This window comes from Diabrotica undecimpunctata, chromosome 6, assembly GCF_040954645.1.
Source record: "Diabrotica undecimpunctata isolate CICGRU chromosome 6, icDiaUnde3, whole genome shotgun sequence".
Taxonomy (NCBI): domain Eukaryota; kingdom Metazoa; phylum Arthropoda; class Insecta; order Coleoptera; family Chrysomelidae; genus Diabrotica; species Diabrotica undecimpunctata.
This window is the reverse complement of record NC_092808.1, coordinates 54911206-54927364: the sequence shown is the minus strand read 5'-3', so window position 1 is coordinate 54927364 and position 16159 is coordinate 54911206. Positions and strand designations below refer to the sequence as shown.

The window sequence follows — 16159 nt, the reverse complement described above, 5'->3', positions numbered from 1 at the left end:
AAACCTGTAAAATACAGACCATAATATTAATAATAATATATGTAATATAAATAATACAAATAAATATCATTTAATGTCATGTCAAATCAATATCATGTTTAAAAATAATAATTGCATTTATACGAAATTTTAAAACGAGAATTATTATAAAAATTTAAACAGATGATTCAACGTTGTTGAATGAAAATGACTTTTGACAATCGTTGCGAATCGACTCTTTTATTGGCAAATATTCTTTTAATTTTTTACCTTTCATTTAATGTCTGTATTTTGTTAGTTATTTTGAATGCGGTTTTTATTTTAAATCTGCTTAGAATAAATATGTGATGGCTAGAAACGGATTGATCGAGATTAGTGAATCGATGTGAAGAACTGCTTTTTTATGACGCTACCCGTGACGGCGACTCTTGTGGCGCTAGTTCCGTAACACTGGCCTCAGCATTTTACTATAGAGAAAAAAGTCATACAACGCCAGTATAGAAACTTCGCTTCAAAAAGTAATACAACCCCAGTATAGAAGCTTTGCCTCAAAAATGCACTTTGTCCTAGTTTAACAACTGACTTTTTTTTATTAAATGATTTGTTTGAAGAGAATCTTCTATACTGGCGTTGTATTACTTTTTTCTCTATAGTAAAATGCTTAGTCGAGCGTCTCAGCACCACAAAAAGGCGTCACGGGTAGTGTCCTGAAATGGCGGTTCTTCACCTCGATTCAATACTCTTAATCAATTCGTTTCTAGCCATCATATATTTATTCTAAGCAGGTATTAAAAATTGCATAAAAAATAACTAAATACAGACGTTACACTTACATATATAATGTATACACTTATTAACTTTAAGTTTTAATTTTCATCTTTTATCTCTATTGTTAGGTTTGGAACGTCTCGCAGTTACTTTCTGAGAAAGATTCCGGGTTCTGAATAATACAAAATTAAATTCGAAGTACAAAAAAATTACTTTCGTATTGAAATACACAAGTGTGGCTTTAAAGTTTTATTTCAATACAGTTTGCTTTGGTGGTACAAATACGAGTGTTTATATCTACGCAACCTTAATATTAATATTATGGTACTCCCTACATTCCCTGACAAGAAAGTCGTAAAATTTAATTACCTACATTCCCTGACGAAAAAGTAGTAAAATTTAATTACGTCACATCAGCCCTCGGCTGGAAAGCCGATGCGCTGATAAGGGATTTTTTCAAGTAAACATATTAAGTAGTTATTGACTCGACATCTACCATCAACATTCTTTCTGGTACGTAGTCTACGCTATTAATGTTCTTTGTGCATTTTTCGTGTACTTATGTAGCAACGTCTTCTATTGCCCTGTCGTTCTTAGGAACTCCGCTTACACTTGAAGATTTTTGTTGGCTCTAAGAAAAAATCGTCTTCTCGCAGGTTACTGGCTTACCAATAGTCCCTCCTCATTTATCCTGGCTTGAGACAGGCTGAGTTGTAAAAAAAGTATACTGTGTAATTAGCGTGGAATGCTGATTTCTCAGTCGTATGCATTGCTGAACTTGGCTACACTACATACATTTCGTACTCGTGGGAAATAAAAACTATTGGATATAGATGATTCACTGGGCTTGGAAATATTTTAATAATCATTGTCGGAAACATACAATATAAAAATTCCTACAACTCATTATTAATAGCTAAAATAAACTTACTGTCACGAACTTCTTTAATTGAAACAAGAGTAATGGAAATGTATATTCATTAATGTTCATTAAAATCATTCTATTTTTAAATAATAATAAACAAATGACTTTTTTTAATTTCAAAAATAAACCAGTTGACCATGTCCTTATCTACATATCAAATAAAAAAAATGTTGCCTTTTATTTTTTCTAATTACACACTGCTACTGAAAACTTAGACATGGAGAAACCGTATTATGGGAACATACTTTTATAAACGTCATATCATCATCTGTCATTTCTCTAAAAATGACTTTGACATCTTGAAATTATATAACCAAAAAGTGGGTTTTTTAAGGGACATCCATATTTTCCAGTAAGGTATTACGAGGATATCTGCTGAAATGGCTTCTAGAAGAATCACGAAAAGTGCTGTAAACTGGGCGGCTTTAAGCGAAAGGGTCCCTGAACATCAGCGTGCACAGTTTTTAGCGTTTAAAACTAAATCCGACGGCTATCTTAGGCGGTAAGGTCACCATGGTCTTTATATAACATTTTTATTTCTTAATATTCTTACAATATCGGAAAAAACTAAAGAAAACGATATGTTTATGTAATAGTAGAGATAATAAACTATTAGACAGAATTAGGACAGTTATAATTAAATCTTAAATTTAAATTTTCAGTGTCTTAGCAAATCCTGAACAAGCCCCAGCCATTGATTGGGCTTACTATAAATCCAAAGTACCAGTTGCTGGAATGGTAGATGATTTCCAAAAGCAGTATGGAGCTTTATCTATTGCATTCCCTGCTGACACTGTCAAACCTCAATTAGATGCTTTAGAAAAAGAAATCAAAAGTGACATTGAAAAATTCAAAACCGAATCCAATTCTCGTATTGCTGAGTAAGTATCAAAATACATTTTAAATAGAAAATATAAAGATTAATTCTGATCACACAATCAAATTCATTATACATTAATCACTAACTGAAGCAGAATTCATTGATATAGATTTTAGGTTTGTAGAAGTGCTATACTTTTAAGACATTGGTATCAAATGTTTTCTTCTTATGATCGCACAAAGTTATTATAATTTTTCTGTTGGTGCCAATTCATTAAAAAATGTTGGCAACCATCATGACTATTCTTTGTGCCTATTACCAGCAGCATTAAATCTCTGTACTTTTTGCTTAAAACCATATCGTCGGGTTCTTTAGCAAGGAGATTATTAGGTATTAATATTTGAATCATTGGTTATCCAGCATACTTATATTTTATTTACCTTGTTTACATTGACGTAAACATCCTCAAGGATGACATAATGGTTTAGTTAAATAAAACAAGGGATATTTCGTTGTCTGATGTGATAACGACCCATCAGTCAATCGATTAAGTTTATGCCACTCATGTAACTGTTATACTCTCGTATTATTGGTGAACATCTTCAGTGTATTTTTTTTTCTTTACTATCATATTGTGATATTTTAGCTAGTTGAGTCTCTACTGGATGGTTTCTAGCAAATAGTTCAATCCCAATGTATGTTGTATCTAGTCTCACAGTTTTGTTATCTTTCCATTATACCATATTCACATCATTACCATATGCAGTGCCCACATATTCCATGGAATCTCTTCTTTCTGCATCTTTTGTTTCTTATCAGTTAGCAGTTTACAATTTGAAATCCAATTGATTCTTATAGTTCCAAGTGCATAAATACCTCTTGCATAAAAATATACATACTAATAAAGGTAATGAGGTGTAAAAATTGCCAAAGTATGTTATATGATGGACAAAATTAGGTACTGTTTGAGACAATTATATAACTTTATTAGCTGTAGCACCAAGATCTGGCGTACTAGGTAAAATGATATTGTCACCTGCACTATTGTATATTTCAAATTGGGAAGAGTAATCATGTGAGTCACATAATACAAAGAGCTTTATTCCCAATTTATGTGGTTTATTCGGAAGGTATTTTTTCAAATGATGCTTGATCTTGGTAGTACACATTTGCTTGTCTATGCATAAAGGAGCTATTTTCAGAATGCAATAAAATCTTTCATTTATTGTATCAGCCAGTCTTCTAATACAAAAATTGAGAGCTTGTCATATCCAGGCTCACCTTTTCTACATGTCAACTTTCATCCTCAAAACATAAATATCTTTTGATCAGTTCAAATTTCTGTAGCTTCATAGAGGACCGTATTAGTAGAAATGCGTTTTTCCCCAATAACTTTCCAGTTTTGGATACTTATAGATCGACATCGTACAGTAGACATAGATCGTACAGTAAAATACCTATATAATGATAAATTTCCTCAAAATTTGTTGTGAAATTTGAGTTGGCAATAAAAGCGGCTCGATTTGTTTCTTCATCAAGTCATAACTTCTTCATTGAAGTAATAATTGAAATACTGCATTGGTGATGATAGATGTGTCACAGTATCTGGCAAATTGTTGTTGCCTCTGCCTCTTCTTTATTGCATCTATACCTGGAAAAAGGGAAAAAGAAAATGAGATGTCTACATAATTTCTTAATATTTTTTTGACAATACCTGAACCAGTAAATCCATCTGCAGATGGTACAATTTGAGGCCCAGAAGACTGTATTACTGGTAATGGAGATCTTGTTCCTTTTGGGGCTTTCAGTGCTTCTGCTACTGTACTTGGAGCTAAAATGTCTTCTTTATATGGTGTTATATAATAAACATATATATATAATATCTTTATATAACATCTTTATATATATATATATAATAATTAAATACGGGTCTACTCACTGCTTGCTTTTACTCTACTGGTAATAAATTTTGAATGACACATTGTACAATTTTCAAATGGACAACAATTTATTACTTTAAAACCTTCTAAAAGATGCCTAAATGGTTTGATCAACACAATGTGTTGCTTGTTAAATTATTTGAATTAAAGGAACAATTTTGAACAATTTGTAAGTTTTTGTGTGGAAAAAATTGCGAAAAAAATAATCGTTAATGTTAAGTAAATAAGGATATACTCTAAATTTAAATGCTAATATAAATTGCTTAAACAAGTATTTTTAACAGAAAAAAGAGAATTTCCCTTCTAGCTCTTATTACTGCTAGCTTCCTTCTCGGCATGCTTGCAAGTAAAGTTTTGACATATCCTTGGGGAACTGCATTCCATTTTTCCTGTGCAGCAAGCCCAAGCTGCTCTATTGTATTTGGAACGGGATTTCTTTGTCATATGCAGTGTTTCAGCTTATCTCACATATTCTCTATTGGATTTAAATCAGGTCTAAATAGTGGCCAACCCAATCTTTGAATTTGGACCTCATCAAGATAATTACTCACTATGCCAGCGGCATATGGTTGAGCTTTATCGTGCATTAACATGAATCTTACAGGATGTTTTAAATGTAAGAGTCACCAGTAATCTGTCAAATCACTTCCACAAGTGCGGTGCGTCCATCCCACAACTAATGCCTCCCCAAAGCATTATGTCATCACCTCCAAAACTAACAGTCTGGGCAAGATTGCCAGTGGCGAGTCATTCTCTAACTCTTCTATAGACGTGCTAAAAAAGACGTGGTTTTGACCATCTGGCTTCCATAATAGGATTCTTGGCTCATCAGGGAAAAGAACATTTTTCAAGTTGTCAATATACCATTGAATATGTGGTCTTGTAAATTCTAAATGACGAGCTTCATGATTTTGGAGAAGACGTGGAACTTCTTTGGTAGGGTGTCCAGGCTTTTTTGCTTCTTTTATTCTTCGTCTAACTGTTTTTGAACTCACATTAACTTATCTAACATTTAGTAGCTCATTTACTGATCATGCTGATAGAAGTGAGGTGCAACGATGTCAATGAGTGATTTCATGTAGAATTAAGAACCAAAAAATGGTCATCAATTATGGTTGTGCAGCTTGGGCGTCCTTGACCAGGTCTTTGTTCAAAATTTCCAGTCTCTTGGTACCTTTTTAGAGTATTCGAAACTGTAGATTGACTTCTCCTGAGACCACTTGCGATATCTTTTTGGGTATGTCCTTCCTCATACACAATTACAATCTGTATGCTTGGGTTTCATCGCAGTGTCCAGTTGGTGATATACTTGTTTTAAACTTAGTTAAATCAAAACAGTATTTAATTAAATTTATTTACTATGGTTTTTCCTTTATTTGAAAAATATTTTTTATGATAAAATGCACTAATGACACTAAACGCTCAATAAACGTCAAAGTATTTTAAACGAATTGCGTCATCAGCCTACTTTATGAGTAACATCAGTAATCTAAAATTATTTTGAAATAATAGTGACTACAAAAAATTTTGAAAATTCCAAAATATTCGATATTTTTGACTATGAGTTTATAATTCTAATAAATTATTTAATTAAATAAAAAGCATAATTATTCCACTGTAGAGTTGGCACATATTACATACACAAAGCTGGATCGAAGTATGGCATCGTTTCAGTAAATATTTTATAAAATATTCTATTCTTACTATTTCCTTATAAGTAGCAAAACAAATATGTAATATTTGACAGATAAGAAAATACATAGGAAATATATTCACTACTGAGATGGTCAAGGAGATATATACCAACCAAGAGTTGGTCCAAGATGACCAGAATACATATACAAAAAACATTAACATAGACAACATATAGAGGGAATAGAAGTTAAAATAATGTAAAAACAATGTTAGAGAAGTTACTACAGAAATTCAACTAGAAGTACACATAAAAAAGACCAACAACACAGGGCAAGAACAAGGTGAAACAGTAATCAAATTAGAATATTAGACAATGTTGAAGCAATGAAGAACTTCACGTATCTAGAGGTTCTAGAGAAAAAGGTATATTTCTTGTTGACTCACATATTTCTTTTTAAAACTGTTTATGAGGAATAGAAGATTAAGATGTATAACACAATCATTAAGTCAATAGAGAAAATTAGAAGTTTTTGAAGGAACAATTCTAAGATAGATTTTTGGATCATTTAATGAAAATGTAATATGGAGATTAATGATCATGATCATAAAATGCAGAGCCAAAAAAGCTCAAGAACTCTAAGGAAGCTGAATGGAATTCGCAATGTTGGACGCAAACATAGGAGGACAACTCTTATTATTAGTAGAATTTGGATTTATTTCTTTACAGAAAAATTATAGATTGCGTAAAACAAAATATTTACTATTTTGCATCATTTGTGTATTGTTGCCTCAACTGATTATTTATTTTTATTGAGTTTACCAACAACAAATACATTTTCTATGTTTGTTTGTATACAATAAATAAAGTTTATTTTTTTAAATTTTAGGTACAAAAAGCAATTGGCCCACATCGCCAGTCTAATTCCATATGATCAAATGACATTGGAAGATTACCGTGATGCTTACCCAGAAGATGCTATTGACCCCATCAACAAGCCTTCATTCTGGCCACACACTCCTGAGGAACAACATGACTATGTTGACAAAGATGCCCAGCCCAGCCACCATTAATACTATAAAAGTGGTGATGCTTTCAAATGCAGTGATTTGAATAACACATTCAATAATGAAAAGTTTGTGAAACTATAGTGATTGTTTCCTGCAGTTGAAAGTATTTTTACTTGTCATATACTAAGTTCTATAGTTGTGTCTACTACATTTTTGATTAGAAAATTTTTTTGGTTATTAGAATAAACTTAAATACCCACAATTTTCTTTTTTCTTTTTATATATAATTATAAAGGCAAAAGAAATAAAGAACAATGTATGAAATTACAATACAGAAAATATTTAGGAAGTAATAGAATATATAGATATATATTATATAGAAGTAATAGAATAAAAGCTTAAAAAAAATTGAGAAGAAATTTAGCAGAAGAAATAAAATATTTTCTATATAAAATAAAATATAAAATATTTAAAAGCTCATGACTCAGAAAGAGGAAAAAATAAATGCTCCTAAAGTCTTATTTGCTTAGAAACTAGGGATCCCAAAAAAATATGCATCGATATATCGTGTCATATGATACATTGTATCAAGATATCGATATATGTCATATATCAGAAAAAGTATATCGATATATTCCTGTGTGATTAATTAACATAATAAATAAAAGGATGAGGTTTTCTTCAAATTTTAAAAGGATGCATTTACATATAAAATCCCTTTAATATTAGAGGTACTTTATGATGTTTTTAAAACTTTGGAGCAAAAATTGCAACAGGAGCACATTATTTTTTATTAAGATTATTAATTTGGAACCAAACATTGCTTTTGGGTGGTGCCATTTTTCTTTCTAGTTTTATTAAATACAAATCAATATTTACAAAGTGCAGAAATACCTAATACTAAACAAATAAAGACAGGAATGAACAATACACAAATTACACCACCAAGACAGTACCATTTTACAAACGAGTTACAAGACTACCGTATTATATCAATCAAATCACCTTGGCACCCATAAAAATATACCAGACACCTCCCTGGACAGTTTCTTTACCAATAGTAGACCTCTCCTTACTTAATTATGATAAGCATTCACACATTTCTGCTGAGGTCAGGCTTCAGTGTCATGGAAATTTACTCAAATATTCCACTTACAAATTGTTCTTCACTGATGCCTCCAAAGATTGCAACAGAGTAGGAGCTGATACTGTATCAGAAAGCGTAATTTCTACCACTAGATTAACTAACGGCTGTAGTGTTTATACCGCAGAGCTCCAAGCAATACTTGACACACTAAATGATTGTAAAACCACAAATGAAAAACAAATACTAATATCAGATTCATTAAATTCTTTACAGGCCATTAAACATGTTTATCTTACACACATTAATCTATTCCTAATTAAAGACGCGTTGCTACAGCTCCAATTTTCCGGGAAAACCATATCATTTATGTGGGTCCCATCCCATGTCTGAATAACTGGTAATGAGCTAGCAGACAAAACAGCATTTGAAGCAATAAACAATGTGAACCTTCCTACTACAACAGGTATACCAATATCAGACACCAAAACTTTATTCAATACTCATGTAAACAAAATCTGGCAAGAAATATGGAATCAAACAAACACAAATCTTAAAAGCATCAAACCAGACATATCTTCAAAAAATCTTCCTATACCACCAAAAAGAAAAGACCAGGTAATTAGCAGCAGATTCCGGCTTGGGCATACACGACTTACGCACGGCTACATAATAAGAACCACCACCAATGTGCCAAAGATGCCAAACACCTTTCACAGTCAACCATATAATAATAGAATGTACAGAGTACACCCCAGCCAAGGCCATATTCAAGATACCCAACAGCCTGAAAGAAGCACTGGTTACAAAATTCAATGAAATTCTGTCTTTTTAAATTACTATAAACTCTATAATAAACTATGATTTAATTTTTGTTAAGTACATGTACATTGTAACATATTGTTGTAAGTCATGACTTCTAAAATGTATCTTATTTTCTCTATTTGTATCATAAACCTACCGCTAATAACCCTAGTCGTTGATGCGGATAAATAAAAAAACAAAAAAGACAGGAAATGAAGCTCAATACTTATTATAAACACATAATATGACATAACTTGAAGTGGAGAGTGACTTCAACAGCTACTGCTTAGACATCAATAGATTATTTCCCTTTTTAAATAGTTTGTTTTTGTAATATGTAATACAATTACATTTTTGAATATATTAGATACTTGCCAATATGGTATATTAATCCTGTGTGGACGATACATTGAATCTCAAATATCGATTTATGTGTTGCACAGATCTTAACCTCTGTCTGATCAGTCTTCTCTCCCACTTATACAAATTATTCAAAAAGATTCCAACAAGACGATTAAGTCCTAAATCAAATTTCCATAAATCAAAAGAGTAAGCAGCTTTAAGATCCAGTTATGGTATTGTAGAATACAATGTGTGGAATATATATTAAGAGACTGTGTTTGACTCAGTGGACCAAGACAAAATAATCGCTGCACTAGCTGATTGTAAGACACACAGACCTTCTTATGGTACTATTTTTATTAAAGGTTGGCAATAATCTCATCGAAGTAATGTATATCTTATACAGCTCGAAACAGTGAATGTGAGTCAAATCTTTTTATTTTCAACAGCGAATGTTTGCATCCTGTCAGTACTCTCTTATCTTCTATTCTTCCTTCTATAATTAACTTCAAAAGCTTTTCTCTACTGCTTCTTATAAGATAGCCAATATGTATTTTTTTCTTTTTTGTATTACCAATAAACTGCCTTTCTTTATTGAGCCTTTAAAGGACTCCTTATTACGTACATAATGTAACCACAGATTTTTTTATTAACCTCACATTTATTACAATCTCGATCTAAATGTTTAGGTAGATAATAGACAATAAGTAATAGGGCTGACAAAGTATTATGGCATGCAGGAACGCATCCAGGGAACTGTATGTGGTTTATTCACTAACTAAACAAAGTGGTGTAAGAACTATTGCTTGTTACTATCACATACTTCTCTGATATTGTATTTCCTTATTTTAGGAATTTTCTTAATAGTTGGTCCTCAATAATACTAAACAAAGTAAGCTTTAATTTGTCTTCCTTGTAAATTTAAAAATCTACCCCCATAGATACTCACAGACAGCTGCTAAATGGTATTCTAGAAAAAACCTTTGGTGATAACCCAGTCGCTGGCGCTCGTTCCACAGTGATATTGGACTCCTAAATGTTTCGGTAGAAACATAAGACTGGTTTATGGACTATCAGTTATCTTGACTTTTTGTGCAGCGTCTTTCATTTCCGAGAAAAATGCAACCATCTAAAAATTCTATCAATTTCAGAAATTTATGAAGTCTTCTAAATATGTGATTTTTCTTGGGTTTGGTAGTTTCTTAGTTTTACTTTTATCTTATATCTTTGATATATTTTTTTTTCTGGTGCCGTTCGTTGTATTTTAATCACGCTATCACGTTGGATATAATATGTGGAAGTTAATTTAGCTGGAAGTTAGCGATTTTAAAACTTTTGACGTTCTTTTTTTGGAGGCTTTTAATTTCACTTAGATCTTTTATGTCATAGAAGATTCTTTATAATGTTAGTAAGGTTGTGTGTTGATTAAGTAGTGCGGGTTTTGTCTGATTTGTAGATAAATGATATCTTTCAAGTAGGTACTATCAATTAAAGCGTTTTACTGAATGAATAAAATCTATATGGATAGGTTTTTAAGACTTTCTTGATTTTCAGTTAATTTTCTGAAAACGTAATTATTTTATTTTTTGTTAGAAATTTTAATTTTAGCTTAGTAATTTTACATTTTGGTAAGTCAAGGTTTTTTAACTCCGCCTACATGATCTTTGAGTAGATTTACTATTTCAATGTTCTTGTTGACGGTCCCAAGCCCGGTTAAAAAAGGAAGGTTCTTGGCTCAAAATATCACTTTAGCTAAGTTAAAAAAACCTTGTTTAAAAAAAATATGTCTGGTTTTCGGTTCAGACTATTTATGACATATTTTAAAAATTTCCTATTGTACTGAACTGAGTTTATTAATCTAATTTATTAACTTTATTTATTATAAAAATGTGGCAGCCCCAAAATTGGTGCTGTGATTAAATGCATCTTTAAGGTCTCAAAGGCATTTTGGCAGTCTGTATCCCAGCGGTAATCTCTTGCTTCCTCTGTAACTCGTGTTAATGGCTTAGCAATATCTGCAAACTTCTTAATAAACCTCCGGTAGTAAGTACATAGTCCAAGAAAACTTCTCACTTGATGTTTTTCCGTTGGTTCTGGCCAGCATTAATGGAATTGATTTTACCCTTATCCACGGCCACTACTTCTTTACTGACTATATGACCCAGATGATTGACTTTACCTTGGAATAGCTGGCACTTCTTGGGGTTTAACATCAACTGGACAGCTTTAAGTCGGTTAAAAACGTTTTCTAAATTCTTCAGATGATCTTCAAATGTCTCCCCCAAGACGATTATGTCATCTAGATAAACCAGGCATGTTTTCCAAGATAACCCAGTCAACACATTTTCCATAAGACTCTTAAATGTCTCAGGAGCATTACAGAGTCCAAATGGCATAACGTTGAATTGCCACAATCCAGATCCTGTGGTGAAGGTTGTCTTCTCTTCATCTACTGGGTCCATTTCTACCTGCCAGTATCCAGACTTCAAATCCAAAGTAGAAATCAATTTACTTCCAGCCAATGTGTCGTCGATCCGTGGCAGAGGATAAATATCTTTCTTGGTTACGTTGTTCAACAATCAGTAATCCACACAGAACCTCGTCGTTTCGTCTTTCTTCTTAAACAGGCCCACCGGAGAGAACCATGGGCTCGTAGAAGGTTTTATCACCCCGTCTTTCTTCATTTCCTGAATAATCGTTTCAGCTTTCTCTCTTTTCGCCTGTGGTAATCGTCGAGCTGTTTGATGAATTGGCTTAGCATTACCAGTATCAATTTTATGCTTAACAAAGGTAGTTCTTCTCGTCTTTCCTCCTTTCGGTACGAAAATATCACGATACCACCGAAGAAATTCCCGTAATTTCCTTTTCTCCATATGATTTAGAGACTGTCCAGCAACTGCAACCATTTGGTCGAATTTGTCGTTGGAATTATCAGATGTTGTCGTCTGACGGATTATGGATGTCACAGGTACACAAGTTCCTACTTTTGTTTCTTTCTTGATGGTCACTGGGTAGTCATTGACATTGATAAGTCTCACAGGTATTTCTTTAGCCGAAGTCACCAATTCCTTTCCAATTATAATTCCTCGGCCGACCTCGTCGTCATGGTTCCAAGACTCCATCATAACCGGTGTCCCTTCGCACACAATTCCCTGTAACCGCGCTATTATGATCGTTTCACTTCTCGCAGGCACGACTGTATCTTCTTTAACGGCGGCTTGCACAGTGTTGTCATCATGTGGATGAAGAAATACCTCCTCGTTACCAACTTTGATTACCTTATTCTTAAAATCCAATTGGAATCCATGCATATTCATTACGTCCATTCCTAATATAGCATCCTCTTCGATGTCAGCAACTATAACAGTATGGACGAGCTTTTCTGCTCCAATTCCTAATTGTACCTGGATTTCTCCATGAATGTTGGCATTTTCACCTGTAGCGGTCCGAAGTCGCAGCCTTTTACCATTTATTTCTCCATCTACATATACACTATCTTTACAACATTTCAAAGAAGCTATTAGTATGAGAGGGTCTTTGGAAAAGTTCCGGGTCGAAGCTGCCCCCCTAAGGCCGACTCATTCTAGTTTTCCTCATGGTGAGTTTCTTGATTTTATGGTCTTCGTTTTCTTGTATGTAATACTTTTCATCATATTAACGAGCTGGTTAATTTTATCTTCACCTCCTTCCTCTTTTACAGTCCTAACTTTACTGTACCCGCCAGAGGCCTGCGTAGCTGACTCGTATTCGAGGGCGGCGGATAAGACATCAAGCAGCGTCTTGTTACGAGCTAATCGCAGTGTTCTCTGCATTTCATGATCACGAAGACCATCAATAAATGTTTGCACGGCCAATTTTTCCATCATGTCTTCGGGAGCTGTTGGATAAGCATGGTGTACTAATCTGGTAATATCTACCTCATATGCTTGAAGAGCCTCATCTCTCTTTTGTCTTTGATTTTTAAGCTAAGACTGATATACATGCTCCAAATATTCGTTTCCATATCGCATATTTAATCTCTTCTTAACTTGTTCGAAATCATCCGTCTCCTCTACGGCTATGGTCTGAAGCACATCTAAGGCATCTCCTCGAAGATCGATAGTCAGGTTTACAGCCTTTTCTTTTTCAGACCATCCATTCGCTCTTGCAGCTGATTCGAACTGTTTCATGTAGTTGTTCCATGATGATTTTCCGTCGAAAGTTGGGTCTTTAATATGGACAGAACCTCCACTTCCTTCAAATTTCGGCAGTGTTTCCAACTTACATTTCGTCTCGTCTTCTTTTGTCTCTACTGTAATTGGATTGTATCCACTCTCTGCTGTCCCTGTTTCCTCTATCTTCCTTTTCATCTCTTTCATCTTTTCTTCGACGGACAACATATCGGCAGCAACTTGGTTTTTTAACGAAGATATTCTATCGTCGAGGGCAGACATCTCAGAAGTGACGTTAGAGATTTCCAAAGAGATGTTAGCAGAAACAGAGATGTCTTCTTAAATTCGTAATTGTGAGCTCATAAATCGTAGTCATTTTCACTATTTATTTAGAATTCCACTCTTCTGACACCGATGAACTGAGTTTATTAATCTGTATTTATTATAAAAATAAAAATAAAAAAATCTTTGTATGGGTATATTTTATAAAAACCCTTAAAAGGGGCTACATTAAAAACACGAATGTTTTCGGAACAACAGTTCCATCATCAGGTTAAAATACAAGTTACCATGCCTGAGCCACCAAAATATTTGGGTAAAAACCCTTTAAAATGTATTATGTTACCAAAGATTGTACATGATGTTGATAATATTATTTGATGTTTAATATTTTAATTAAATTTTACTTCAGGTAACACACACCCATGCTTTAAGTGAGTTCCAGTGCCCGGAGAGTAAACCTCTTTAAACGGACTTCAGCTGGTAACTAGTTACCAGCGAAACCAAACGTTACCAAACGAAACTTTATTAACGAATTCTAAAGAATTATCAAAACAAAATGCCAACATTTTGGGTTTGGTTTTTGATTTTAGGTATAATGTAGATTTGCCAAAATTTCCAGTGCAAGAGATGTACTACCTTCGACAGTTGACTATGAACAATTTTTGTGTTTACAATTTAAAAACTGACAATGCTCAGTTTTACTTATATCACGAAGGCCAAGCAAAAAAAGGAGCAAATAATGTAGCTTCTTTTTTTGTAGACTACATTAAAGAAAATGTTCCAGACTCAGTAACTGAACTTCATTTATTTTCTGACAATTGTCCGGGTCAGAATAAAAATCATACTTTGATTCGGGTCCTCTTAATTCTTACCATCAACGACCGGTTCAAAACAATTAAACATTTCTTCCCTCTTAGAGGGCATTCATTCTTGCCCTGTGATAGGAAATTTAGCATCATAAAACACGATATACACGATATATCAGCTGTGTGAATTGATTTGCTCTGCTAACCGCAAATCTAAAAATACTGTCATAAACTCATAGACACAAAAAGTATAATCGATTTTGATAATTGGTGGCATCATGTATACAAGAAGAGAGCCTGTTCAACTGAGAGTGCTGCTCTCTCATGGAGAGAGCGAGAATATTTCAATAGGTCAAAGTATCATTACTTTGAATATTCTTCTGACAACAAGGGTAATATTAAAACATTATTCATACACTCAATGCTGATGATAATGCTGATTACTACTATAGTAATTTCAATGTTAGTATAGTTGACCCATAAACCATTCAGCTTCCTAAAGCACAAGCTTATACTTCTGGAATGCTACCTTTAAAGAAAGAAAACATTGAGGACCTTTAGAAAGCTGTAAAGTACGTTCCCCATGAATTTGAAGATTTCTATGTAGGTATTATAAATTGTTCAGAGCAGAATCATTAGAATATAAGTGTTGATAATAACTTGTAGCAATATTTAGTATTTTAGCAATATATGCTGTAATGTGTTATAATGTGGAACATGAAAATAAATTTTTTAATGGAGTGAGTCTGTAATTTTATTGCAGAAAGGTACCTAAGTACATGAAAAAACACAAATTAATAAATTTTTTATAAATGAACAATATTACTAAATTGGAAATTATTAGTTATAATATACTTGTACAGATGTAGTTGACTAAAGAAAAAAATATCATGGCACAAAAGTAAGGATTTTCATATCCAGACAGTTTTTTGCATATTTCTCAAAAGTTAGTTAAATGACTCGAGTCCCTTTCTGAAATAAGCTGTTCATCTAATACTCAGAATGGGGAGAGGCAGAGTTATAGGGACATAGTAGTACTAGAGCTATGGAAGTCCAGCTATCTCCAAGAAACATAAAAATAAGAATATACAAGATAAACGATAAAATATAAATTCTATAAGTCAATGTAAAAATAACAAACTTATATAAACTCAACAATATTAGATACTAAAGTTTTACATATATAAACTTGTTTTAATACTTCCATATATTTATAGATTTAGCACACACGTCTATGTACAAAGTATTTAATCAGAAGAGAATTCTCTAAAAAATTGGATTGTCAGGTGTGGGGTTCGAACCCACGCTCCCTCTCGGGAACCAGAGCTTAAATCTGGCGCCTTAGACCGCTCGGCCAACCTGACATACTTCGGTATCAATAATCCAATTAAAATTTGATAGTACATTATCTGTATTATTTAAAAATATTCAAAATTGTATGGTAAACAATGATAAATAAAAATATTACTTAACCAACTTAACTTACTAAAATTATGCAACCCAAAATACAGGCATTCCGTTAATCAATTCCAAAGAGAATAAGTAAAAATAACAGAACTATCAACAAAATATAAACTAGAAGGTACAATAAACCAGTTAAAAAACAATAGTCCTG

At 32.9% G+C, this 16159-nt stretch overlaps 1 protein-coding gene and 1 non-coding gene across 2 annotated transcripts; one reads left to right on the top strand and one right to left on the bottom strand.

Moving 5' to 3' along the window:
- Positions 1–1963: 1963 nt before the first annotated feature.
- Positions 1964–7337, top strand: ATPsynD (ATP synthase, subunit D). The gene is made up of 3 exons (XM_072534713.1): positions 1964–2174; positions 2335–2553; positions 6955–7337. Exons 1-3 carry the CDS (start codon positions 2053–2055, stop codon positions 7136–7138), a joined length of 525 nt encoding a protein of 174 aa, XP_072390814.1. The 5' UTR covers positions 1964–2052; the 3' UTR covers positions 7139–7337.
- An 8487-nt stretch (positions 7338–15824) lies between these two features.
- On the bottom strand, positions 15825–15908 carry TRNAL-UAA (transfer RNA leucine (anticodon UAA)). Its single transcript has one exon. It is a non-coding gene; the product is annotated as a tRNA-Leu (tRNA).
- Between the last annotated feature and the right edge of the window lie 251 nt (positions 15909–16159).

Bases quoted from the DNA above. Each gene is read 5' to 3' on its own strand.
- ATPsynD (XM_072534713.1), top strand. From the start codon at position 2,053: ATGGCTTCTAGAAGAATCACGAAAAGTGCTGTAAACTGGGCGGCTTTA. The intron at 2,175-2,334 runs GTAAGGTCACCA...TTAAATTTTCAG, and splicing joins TCCGACGGCTATCTTAGGCG to TGTCTTAGCAAATCCTGAAC. The intron at 2,554-6,954 runs GTAAGTATCAAA...TTTAAATTTTAG, and splicing joins TCCAATTCTCGTATTGCTGA to GTACAAAAAGCAATTGGCCC.